The sequence below is a fragment of the Cupressus sempervirens genome, chromosome 3 (genome assembly GCF_028749045.1).
Source record: "Cupressus sempervirens isolate cs-2001-9-10 chromosome 3, ASM2874904v1, whole genome shotgun sequence".
Classification (NCBI taxonomy): domain Eukaryota; kingdom Viridiplantae; phylum Streptophyta; class Pinopsida; order Cupressales; family Cupressaceae; genus Cupressus; species Cupressus sempervirens.
The window spans coordinates 376148726-376161532 of NC_143120.1; the positions used below are offsets into that span (position 1 = coordinate 376148726).

The window sequence follows — 12807 nt, forward strand, 5'->3', positions numbered from 1 at the left end:
TCATCTCAGGGCTCCAGAAGTTTAGTACATGTTGTTATGGTCTAAATGGTTTTTGATATTCTTAATGTGTTGTCAACATGCTCCTTATTTTTCTTTCAATTTTAGCCTTTTGAACTAGTTATAATAAGGACAACACCCTAACTTTTATTAATTTTTTAATATCAAAACCATGTTTCAACATCTACAACAAAAAAATCTAAAATTATTTTACAATAAAATACTCACATCTATATCAATTAATGTCACAACTCAACATCTAATTCTAAAACTCAATTACTTCCACAATATCATTAATTTATTTAATTCAATATATTTCATTTGATTAATCTAATTATATACATTTCATTATTTAATCCACATAAAATTTTAGTTTACCTTGTAAATATATACCTAGAGTAAAGATGTACAATTGACTATTAAATAATTATTCAAACCAAGTCTCAAAATATTGTATTTCGACTCATTGTTGTTTGACAGTAATTGTTTGCTTCTATTCTCTTTCACTATTCCATTCCTCAAAGTGGTAATGTAAAAAGTGTGGCCTGCCCAAAAAGTTTATTTTTATCAAGATTAAACTTTTTGTAAAGGTGACTTTCTTTGACAATAATCATGTGAGTGAGAAAATTCAACAAAAAAAAACTCTAAATAAACTTTAGAGGAGTGGGAAAATATGAAAATATGAAAACCTTTAAATAAACTTTAGAGGGGTTAAAGTTGTTTTGGGAAAAAACATGACTAACGTGAGTAAGTGGGGAACGTGACGTAAAAATTACGGCCTTGTGGTTGAAAAAGCTCCCTCGAAAAACATTAAAAAAAAATCTCCTCGTGAAAAAGAGAGAAGAGAAAATACTTAACCCGCGAATTACGCGACCGCATCATTTTTTCAACATATAAATATTTTTTCCTATTATATTTTGCAATAAAATGGTCTCCCGAGAAATTGACAAAAAAATATAAAGGCGAGCGACTGTAAGGACTGGCTTTCGTCATACGCCCTTTTCAGGATTTAGAATCCCTCTTTTCGTTTTCTTTTTCTCTGTACTCTGATCTGACACTCTGAATTCAGCAGATACGTCATTTGCATGGACATGTGGGGGGTGAGCGCCTTTTTCTTCTCCAGATTGATTCTATTTTCTGTCGTTTCACATTAAAAAGTAGGCGATTGCGTGCGGCTAGGGTTTCTAGGGTCCCTCGGGTTTCAACGCCAGCGATCAGGCGCTGAAAAATACAAGATTGATTCTCATTTTCTGTCACATCGCAGGGACCATTGCGTGCGGCTAGGTGTTTCTAAGATTTTTAGGGTTTCTAGGGTCTCTAAGATTCTTAGGGTTTTTAGGGTTTCAACGGCAGGGATCCGGGCATGGCTGTCAAATTCCTTTACGGAGAAGCGTGTTGTTTGAAATGGCGGAGTCTTCTCAGTTGGATTTGTATTGGTCACCGACGCATACGAATGGAAAGGTGCTTCTGTTTGCTGTTATGGCGGCAGACATAATTGGATCGTCATTCTTTTACTGTGCACTCAAATTTTTAAATTATTTTGCTTTAGGCCTAGTTGTGGCCTGCCTACGTTCTTCCTTTCCGGCCATAAAAATCTCATCTTTTGAAATCTTTGCTGCTTGTCATGAAAAGCCTGCCAAATTTCGAAATTCTTTTCGTGTGGCTTTTCAGGTGGAGAAAGGAAAAGAAAAGGGCAAAGGATGGCTGAAGAGAAACGATGCTTCAACAATATGTATCCACGTGGTTTATTATCATTGTATGTTGACAGGAGTATTCAATCAATCCCAGGACCTTATGCGTCACTTTGAGGTAATCTCTTGCCCTTGTCTTCAAGTGAATGAAAAAGAGTGCCCTTTTGTCTCAAGCAATCTAAATATGTGGATATGAGTATATTGATTGAGAGCTGTTGTACTATCTCAAAGGATTAAATTCTTTACATTTATGATTGGGCTAGGTTTAATTTTTGAATGATTTTGATGGCTTGAACTCTACTATTTGTGATAGTTTAGTTGGAAGGTGACGTAATTTTGATGTATGGTTTTTTGTAGAATATTAGAATAGACAACTATTAAAGACAAAAATGCTTAGTTCATAGATGAAAGCTTATAATTTAGACTTATGTTTCTCAGTATTATATAACAAAAATGTCAATATCTATACATTTTAATTTTTATATATAGATAATATTAATTTTGTAATTATATTTTAATCTATGAGTATTAGTGATTGTTCCTGAGTTTATCTATATTGATGTTGATAATGTTCAAATTCACTTATCATTGAGCTGTTATTTTAATAGATTCTAATTCCACATTAACATTGTTCAAGATGACTTCTCATTGATATATCTTGATTCAAAACTCCACTTTTACGTTGATAGTGTCCAAGTTGACTCCACGCTTCAAAGCTTAGTTGGATAAATACTTGTATGAACTTTATATCCATGGTTGGCTACTAAACTCTTAGAATTAGACTTATTCTTACTAATCCACTACTTTCGTTTTGGAATACGATTCTCATTTATAGTTTACCTACTAGACTTAAAAAAGTTATATTTTGGATAAGAATAATAGCACTTCAAAAAAAACATTACCATATTATATTATTAGATGTAAAGTTTCTTTGAGTAATATGAATCATGATTAGGATTTTTTATAAATTATATTTTATAATAAGTATAGAATTGTGAGATTTAAGAAAGTTGTATTACTTTATTTCTAAAATTTTAAAATATTTGTTATTTATTTGTCAATTGTCAAATGGTATGAGCATAAAGTGTTCCTTTTTCATTTTTATGAAACTAATTAAGTATTGATCATGCTTTGAATAAATCGTCACTATCAACATTTTGTTTTATTTATCTATGTTGTTAATAGATTATAATACTAGCACTTGCACCAACAAGGTGCAATGTACACTAATAGAAATATATGTTGTATGATATTTGAGAAGTATACTTGTATTTAATTTTTTATAAAATCTATATTTTTTAACATCTTGAAAAAGGCTACTTTATACTTCAAATTCAAAATAACTCAATATTTATCAAAGATAAATTCAATAACATATCATCCAAACATATTCAATACCATATTATCCATCTTCACCAGTTGTAGAAGTTTGGAGACAGTGCATCATACACTTCTCTATTTTGAGCATCACATCAATCAACCCCTTCAATAACCAACAACTTTTGTCCAATTACAGAGTTTCCTCACCTCGAAGTTGTGCAACATTCTCATGGATTTGACTACTTTATTCCCCAAGTAATTGCCTTTCTCAAATAGGCAATATGTTTGAGGACTCAAAAGAAATGGGAACCCATCTCAAAGAGCACTTGAGATCATATATTAAAGTTAAAAATAATTGGTTCATAGCACAATACAAGTATCCCAAATGGTAATCCAAATGGATGGCTTACTAAACTTGAATAGACAAAAGAATAACACAAGATTACATGCAAAACAGAGACATTTCCAAAATACTACTTACCAATGTTATGGCATATTTTCTTAGATGATTCGTCCATTTCTACATATGCTCATTTCACATGTAAAAAAAATTGCATCACTTAACAGGTGAATATCAAGAATTGTGCCACCTTTTACATGCCTTGCACATATATGGTTGTGAAATCATATATATATATATATATAGTAACTCACAAAATCTCCATACTCTTATTGAATTAAAGATGACATTATTAATGAATCTTAGCTCCTAATAACTTTGCTTCTACCATTTTTTTAAGTTTCCATCTACTCTATATATATATATATATATATATATATATATATATATATATATATAACTTTGGAAACTTTAAAAATGGGTAGAAGCAAAGTTAGTAGGAGCTGAGATTCATTAATAATGTCATCTTTAATTCAATAAGGGTATGGAGATTTTGTGAGTTAAACATGAGGAACATACCTTTTTGCCATAATATGAAATTCTGGTTGTCTAAAGACAAGACTGAAACATAACCCTTTTTTATGATTTTTCCCAAAAGACTCAGTGATAATGTGCAATAATGATCTCCTAACACTTAGAAATGAAGCTTGAGGTGGCTAGATGACTTTTGGTGAAAATCGTCCACTTAGATAAGGAAACTTTAGAAAATGGTAGAAGCAAAGTTATTAGGAGCTAAGATTCATTAATAATGTCATCTTTAATTGTTATTTTCATGTCTCTATATTTTTAAGCACAAACTAAATGTGAAGCCTTCAAACATAAAGGTGGCATCCTTATACATGGTTAATCATTTCACATTTAATTATGATCTTCATGTTTTGAACAAACAAAAGTGATTTCATCTTCAATCCTAGATTTTTGTTATTTTTAGCATTTTGGCATACAAATTGCACCTAATCTAAATGTAGTGGTATGTAAGTAGTGTTATAAACACAACAATCTCAAAGACAATTTAATACCTATGAAGAAAATCATTTAAGGGGATGGGGTTGTGTGCTCTATAGCCTAATTACTATATTGGTAAATTGCACTACATAAAAACTTTAAAATAATAATACAATTATAACTTGGCATTTTCTTTAGAGGTTGGGTTTATTTTGATGTTTCTTTACATATACTACAATTCTATATTTTATTTCAAGCATCTTCTCGAATCTATATGCCACTAGGCAAGAGGTATTTGATTAATTTGAAAAGGATATAGATTTTAAGTGACAAACAAAATTGGTAGTAATAGGCAATATTGTATTGGATTGAATATTTTATTTTAATAGGATATAATTTACTTATATTAATTTTTTTTTTCCGAAAGGTGATATATCCATTTTATATGTTTTATTAAAATAATATATATTTACAAACTGGTTCAAAAGGGTTCCTAAAGAAAAGAACCAGTAAGAAAAACTTTGGACATTGCTCAGTAAATATATAACCCATCCCAAATTGCATTTTAAAAAAATGAAATTAATACAATGATATATACCCAAACCAAAAAATGTGTTTTACAAAATAACACATGTACATGTAGCAGAATAAGCCCAAAAGGCATAGATAGAAGATAGAGAGAAAGTAGAAGCCAATGTATGTATGGGAAACCTGCAAAAAAGAAAGAATCTCCATAAAAACATGTTAGCATCCAAAAATTTATTCTTCCATGAAAGATGAGCACAACCCCAAAAGAAGAGAAAGTTCTGATGCCATGATAGGAAGAGAATCATGATGGGGATCAACAACAGAAGAAAAAGGAGTGTTGTGAGCAGAAATGGGGATGCCATGAATGTCCAAAGGAAATACTCAAATATGATGACACAAATTCATGTATATCATTATATATACAACTCCAATATAAATGGAAAAACTCATCGAACTTATCAAAATCGAGAGTGGAAATAACTTCACTAAATAACCAAGAGAGGATCAGAGATGCATACATAGTGGGACACGTATAATAATGTAATCACATAAAAGAAAAGCAAGTCACTTAACTATTTGATTTTGAATGATTGACTGAATAATGTCAAATTGATGTATATCAAATGAGGAGTCAAGAGAATTAATTGAAATCATATCACTACCTAGATTAGCCAATGCATTTGCCAAAATTCCCCTCAAGGTAAACATGTGAGATCTTAATACTATCAAATGAGTCAATAATTGACCAAACTTGATGAAGAATATAACAGACATGCCAATTATCGCACTTTCTAGAAATGCATGCTTTAATCAATATGGAAAAATCCCCTTCAATATGAAGGTGAGATACATTTAAGCTCTTAGCCAGAGTAACCACATGATATAAAGAAAAAGCCTCTACATAATTGTTAGTACATATAGGTAAAGAAGAAGATTTAAGTGCTAATACATGACCAGATGAATCTCTAAATTATCTTTTATTTTATAGATTATTAGATATTTGGCCACTATAATTTATATCATTGAAGCACATTGAACCTTTATCCACTAATCTTCCATGCATGCCAATATAATTGAAGAAAAGTTTAAAGTCAACAATGACACCCCCCCACCCGGTTGGGGATGACAATTGGTATCAAATATTACACCCTAGCAACAATAAGTATGACAGCTTGAGGGAAGATCAAGTAACATCCATGAAGTATAAAAGAGTAATATGAGGAATGTCTTGACACTATTGATGACCCAAAGGAGAAGTTGAGAGAATCATTGGCAAAGAGAAAGAAACTCATAAAAAAAATTAGTGAGATCCATGAGATCATTGAATAAATGGAAGATCATAGTGACATGAATGGATCAAAGGAAACAATCTCTGACCTCGTGACTGAAAATGAGAAGTTAAGAAAGTATGTCACAAAGTTGCAAAAAGAATTGGGAGAAGCATCAAAGAAACTAAGCCAAGCATAAAAAGAGAAAGGTGACACTGCACAATCACTAGAGAAAGTTGAAAACACATTAAGGGAAGAACTATAAGCCAAGAGAGTAGTTAGAGAAAATGTCAGATAAAAGAATGAACATATTTTAAAGATGATTGAGCACCAATGAAGAAATAAGAAGTTAAAAGGTTTTGAGAAGATAAATGAGAAACTCAAGGCTTAGAGGAAGATCAATACCACAATTGGTCTTGGCTATGAAGCCGATAGCAAGACTGAAGTATGTGAGCCATCCAGAAGCAAGAACTAGACCTAGCAAGGACAAGGGAAAATATCATCTAAAGTTAAGAAGCCTTAGGAACCAACTTGTCATTGTTGTGGTAAACTAATTCTCACTTCAAATTTATGTTGGCATAGAAAGTTTACATCCACATTATAGAATACCCTCTATGGGTACTGCAACACATGTCATCGGTATAGTCACTCTTCTCAAGAGTGCATACTTCATCCAAATGAGAAAATATTTGATGGGTATTGTTAATTTTGTAACAAGTACATGCATAAGGCTGAGGTCTATAGATAAAGAGAAAGGTCGATCCTGTAGTTTCAAAAACTTCTAGTGCCAACTGGAACAATGAGTTCATTTCACTAGTAGGTTCAATATGTGAGAACCGAGGACCTATGGCAGAATATTGGAAATTAAGTACCAGTCAAAGAAACTACTCAAGATCTTGGAGAGGGATAGGCATGACCTATTACTATTATGGGAAGATAGGTTATCTTTCTAGAGACTATTGATCAAGAAGAAGAGTCCAAGTGAAAAACTTAGGTGACAAGAGAAAGAATAATATCATGGACAAAGAGGAAGTTAGAAGAGACTTTAACAAAATATGGGCAAAGAAGTTCGACAATGGTGATGCAAGCAAGTCTAAAGAAGTTGGAAGCTCACCTATTGAGGGTGATACTTCTAAGGAAAAACAAGATAATCCATGCTTAGAAGGGGTTTTATGTGAAAGTAAGTACCATACACCAGTCCCTTGTTCAAAATTGGTAAAAAGACACACTAGTGAAGCACAAATAACCTGTGACAAGAGAAGAGTATGTAAGAATTATGACCGTTGCTTTATAGGTCATTGGCATTAGTTGCGAATAGATCCATAGGTAAGCTATTTGTTTACCATTGTATGTTAATGTTAACCTAACGAGTTTTTGTTAAAAGGTATAAATAGGTTAACAAGGTACCTTTAACTGCTTCGTAAACTCAACTTCTTTAGTTGTATAAAAATTGCAAAAAAAAAAAAAAGCTAAGCAATTGTGCGCCATTCTACCCTCAAAGAAATCCCTAACCTAAAGGTGTAGAGTCAGAAGTAAGAAGAGAAAAGAAGTCTCATGAAATTACAAAAGGCATCAATGCACAAAGTACTCAAAAGATTGATATGGTTAGCAATAAGGATTTTTATGAGCCAAAGTATGTGGTTACCTCACTAAGGAGAGACATAAGGAACCAAACAGTAGCATTGCCCTCACTACCTGCAAACGTGCTACTCATTGAAGATGTGAGAATGCACTTAAAGAAAAAATTTGTGGAGATAGGAGTAAACGAGATTTTTGAAGTATTCTATACATCCATCAAGAAAAAAATATTGAAGGAAAGGGAACACATACTGAAAACCACATTGTATCATGCAATAGACATTCATGACTTCTTTCAAGAAGATTGGATGAGACTTTTACTAAGAAGAATATGTAATGAATACAATTGGCTTGAAAAACCTTACAGAGCCATGAAGCAAGTCATCTAAAGGATAATAGGGTTCAATGCATTGGAGCGAAGCTAAATACAAGAAAGACCACCCTTGATGAAGTTTCCAGAATGACCAGAGCAAGGAAGGAAGGATGGTCGTTAGCCATTGATGATATAACCGGCCTTGAGATGAGGATTTTTTCCATGGTAATTGCATACCGAATCTATTATTCTAGCAAGTAGAGTAGTGTATCATATGGAGCATACCAAATTATCCATAGCAATGCCCCACTTCACCTAAGTGGATGGTTCTATGAACAATTGTTAATGAACCTGACAAAGATCCCAAAAAACTACAAAGTACAACCATTAAAATATGTAGCCATTGTGGTATGTATATCTTAAGCGAGAATATCCTCAACAAGGTTCTGTCAACTAGTTAAGGGACATGCCTATGCAGAATATACATGGTGGTAGGAGACAATAAAGATGATTTGTTCAAAATATATTTCAATATATTTAAAGGCATTATGTAGAGAAGAGAAAGGATAAATTTTACTCTTGTAGAGGAGTATAAAAATGAGTTATGTGTTATAGTCTGGACAAATACTTGAATGATATAGATTATGAAGCCAACAATACACTAGCTTACGATATTCTGCAATATTCTAGTATGAACTGGTATAGCAAGAGGCTAGACCCGTTATTGAGATATTATTGTCAATGCATGTTGACCCCATGCTTCCAATGCATAGAGCTAGGACAATGAGGAGGAGTATGGTCTCTAGAGAAAGACAAAGACAAAACCAAAAAATAAGCAAGGAAGGCAAGCAAAAGGAAAGGTGAGACCAAACTTCAAATCAATTCAAGCAAAAAGATGAAGGTTACTGGTAAAGAGACAACAAGTCCAAGGAGAGAAGTAGATGAAGAGATAAAAATTGACTCGAGAAGAGAGTCATCCTTTCTTAAACCTGAGACAAGTGAAGAAGATATGGCTAGGAAAAAGAGAACTAAAGGTGAAGTAAAGAAGAAACACTCACCTATCCACAAGAGATCAAATCCATTTACAGGTAAATAATTGTCAAGAACAAAAAGACCTGTTAAAATAGGTAGTAATCCAACCCATCCATTTTAAATTGAGGACATAATAAATGATATAATTCATAATGGAAACTATAAAAATATTAAATATAGATATTCACTTATGAGTGAGAAGAATCATAACGGTGTTATAAGTTGTGTACTAAATAGTATGATTACTTACAATAGGACACTTGCAGTGGTGAGTAATTAGTTTCCAAAAGAATTAGAGCCTATTATTTGGAAAAAAAGGTGAACTAGAGTTACCCAACTCAAGCAAATCATTTACGATGCACTAACAAAGGTGAAACCTGAATATATACCATCGAAAAGGAAAACATATGTGGAAGCTTACAAGAGAATTTGGGAGACAAAATTTTTTTGTATTGATTACTATAGGAAGAGAGAAGGAAGTGTTAAATTTACAATTACTATTGATCCCTATGTCATGTTGTCTATTAGTGTCAAACACTTAATAAGTCACAAGGAAAGATTATTTGGTCATTACTACGACTGCATCATCCTATATAAGTTGAGCCAAGTATTGGAGACTTGTATATAATCTAAGTTATGTGTCAAACAGTAGTTACTATCGATCGAGCTAATGTTGGATAAGTACTCTAGTGATTTTCGAGTTTTTTGAGATATAGTAATTGGCGTTGAGTGATACAGAGGTCAAGTTGTTCATTTCAAGTTGAAAACAATTAAGGTTGAGGGATAACATGATGAAAAAGTTTGTGTTGAGCATTGGTATGGTGTAAGGGTTGAGTAACATAGTTTTACATATTTATTTGGAATGACACTAAATCTTATGTAAACTATTCTTATCAAGCTAGAAGCATGTTTTGAAGATAGACAAGGTAATCAAGGACATGATTACGCATTCAAAGGAAGATCATTAATCCCAATGTGAGGCAATCCACCAATCAAAAAAATGCAAGGGTAAATGGAAAAAGACATGAATCTAGATCTTGATTTAGATCTAAAAGTTCACCCTAACATCTATTTAAGGAGTGTTTATGACCTGGTTCATATGAGTGAGCATGTGTGAATATGTATGAATGAAGAGCTTGATTGCATGCAAAGTTTTGGAGGTGAACTAGAGTGTTAAGTCAATAGAGACTAAGTAGAGTAGTGAAGAGTTTTGGGAAAAGATAGAGAGGATCACTCACAGTAAGGTGATAATATATTTCATAGAAGAGATATGATATCAAGCATTGAAGTGTTAAACATAGGATTGAGTATTGAACATTCTAATAGGTTTTTGAGGGTTTAAATCTCTTAATAGAGTAGCTTTAATGTTTGAAGTGTGAAAATATTTATACACCCTGATTCATTGTCAACCCCCCCCCTTCTCAGTATCACACTTTCCCTATTAGATTTCCAAAAATTGGTATAGAGGCAGTGTTCTCTTGGAAAACGTCTAACCACTTGAGAGTCAAAGATCTTGAAGATGGAAGCCTACTAACTAGGAAAGGTTATTAAGAATCAGAAGATTGATGTTAAGTTTGTATATGAACAAGTCAAGAATGCAAAGGAGACATTAAGGCAAACCTTAAAGAGAAGGAAAGAGATGGCAATACAAAAAAATAACACCCAATACAAAGAAGAGACTATTGAAGAACTATTTGATGAAAGAAGTTCCAATGAATTTGATGCAACAATAGTAGATTTGTTGGAGAGGAAGTCGAGGCATTGAAAAGAGAACATGAAATTCAAGTAGAAAGGCTATGTGAATTGAATGAACAAAAGAAAAAGGTTAAAGATGACAAAGTAATGGTTGATGAAGACAAGAGTGAATTGGTTACAAGGCTTGATGAAAGGATCAAGGAAGTACAAAAGCTAACCCACAATCAGTTTGACATGGTTAATCAATTGGTAAGTGCAAATCATGAGATTGTAAGAAAGAAGCTAGAGATTGCAAACTAAAATTTGAGAATGACAAATTGTTTAATGATTTGAAAGATTAAAAGGAATTTACTGAGAATTTGAACATACCTAAAGAGGCTATGAGATTTCTTAATCAACAGATGAATGCACTAAGGAGACCTCATGACACATTTGGACTAGACTATGTCAAGTTTCTACTAGGTGTCATGCAAGGAGAACAAAGGAATGTGAATGGAAAATCAAAGAAAAAGAAGCCTGCATGCTATCACTATGGAAAACCATACCATAGAGAAATTTTTTGTAGGAGCAAAACTAGTAAGTCAAATTTGTAACCCAAATTTAATGGCCATTGTTTCACTCGCAACAAACAAGCTCATCAAGAACATGAATGTAGATCAAAAGGCAATAAAACACCAACTACTTCTAGATTCAAAGGTTATTGTTATACATGTCAGAAGTATGGTCATAAGGCACAAGATTTCAAATCTAAAGAAAAGAATAATTGGATAGTTAAAGGTCAAGGCAAAGAAACTAAACAAGGTAATACCATAAATTGGGATTATAATACTTGGGTAGATTGGCAATATTGTGGAAAGTATGGACATATTGCAACAAATTGTGCTATGATGCATCTTAGAGGAAGATCTAGAAATTGGAAAATTTTTGGACTAGTATGTTTTAATTGTCAGAAGGTCAGTCACCTAAGCAAGGACTGTATGAACCAAGCATCATCACCTAGTGTTGATGAGAACAATGGAAAGGCAAAGGTTGATGCTAAATGAGTAAGGAATGAAAGGAATGAAATGAATCAAACATGAAGGAAGAAGTTAGATGGAGGCAATAGTGAAAATGGAAAAGTTGTAATCACTTAATCCAATAAATTAGATGATTTCCCCACCTCAAACAAAGAAATAAGGTATGTATGGATTTATGTCTAAATTTGATAAATCATACACTAGTTCATAATACTATATGCATGAAAGTCCAAATCAGCATAATGATAGATGCATGAGGATAAAATTTAATGTTTAAGCCAAGATGGATTGTGGTACCAAGTTGAAAATTTAGTACATATTGAGTGTTGATATTGAATGTCAGTATGAACTAAGTTATAATATTGAATGAGCAAAGATAAATGAAGGATGTGTGTGTTTGTCAAGTTTCATTGAGTAAGCTGAGATAGTTGTTATGCACTCAGTATGCACCTAATAAATGTATGGAGCATTAATGAAGACACAATTCAACCTTTTGAACCTAAATAATGATTTTGAAGCTCATTTAAACTCACTAGGTTTTTGAGAATTTGTAGAGCTAAGAATTCAAGCAATTAAAGAGAAAATTTGTGTAAATTTCCAAAGAGATTCAAGTGTGTTGTGTCAGCTTAGCAAGTAAGTTGTGCAAAGGTGTATTTGAGTTGAGTTGTGAATTTTCTTGATTTTAAAACCCTAGATTATAAAGATGGCATCATTTTTGTTTGCTAGCAAGGAGGAATTAAAGGATAACAATGCATAGATTGTCAAAAATGAGGCATGTCCTCTACCAAAGTTCAAGGCATACCCAGATATTGAGTTAACATGAAATTCTTTAGGGGCATTGTCTATGATTCCACCAAGGGTAATCATGGTGCATAATGTTAGGTTGTGTTACATGTGAAAAATCAGAGAGATTGGTGATTTCAAGCTAAGAAGTGTTTATGATAAGCTACGTGATAATGGAAGATTGAGAGATGAGCATAAAGTTGTGGATAAGAAAGGGTTAATGCTTTCCCTAGAGTTTCCA

General features: G+C 32.6%; 1 protein-coding gene across 2 annotated transcripts in view; it reads left to right on the forward strand.

Moving 5' to 3' along the window:
* Positions 1–939: 939 nt before the first annotated feature.
* Positions 940–12807, forward strand: part of LOC149566562 (uncharacterized) — a 35411-nt gene continuing 23543 nt past the window's right edge. The window contains exons 1-2 of one of the 2 annotated variants that reach the window (XM_089817417.1): positions 940–1097; positions 1262–1986. In XM_089817417.1, coding sequence (XP_089673543.1) covers positions 1402–1884 — 483 coding nt within the window. In that variant the 5' untranslated portion in view covers positions 940–1097; positions 1262–1401 and the 3' untranslated portion in view covers positions 1885–1986. Of the gene's footprint in view, positions 1987–12807 lie in introns of those variants that run through there. The other variant, XM_089817418.1, reaches the window with a different exon arrangement.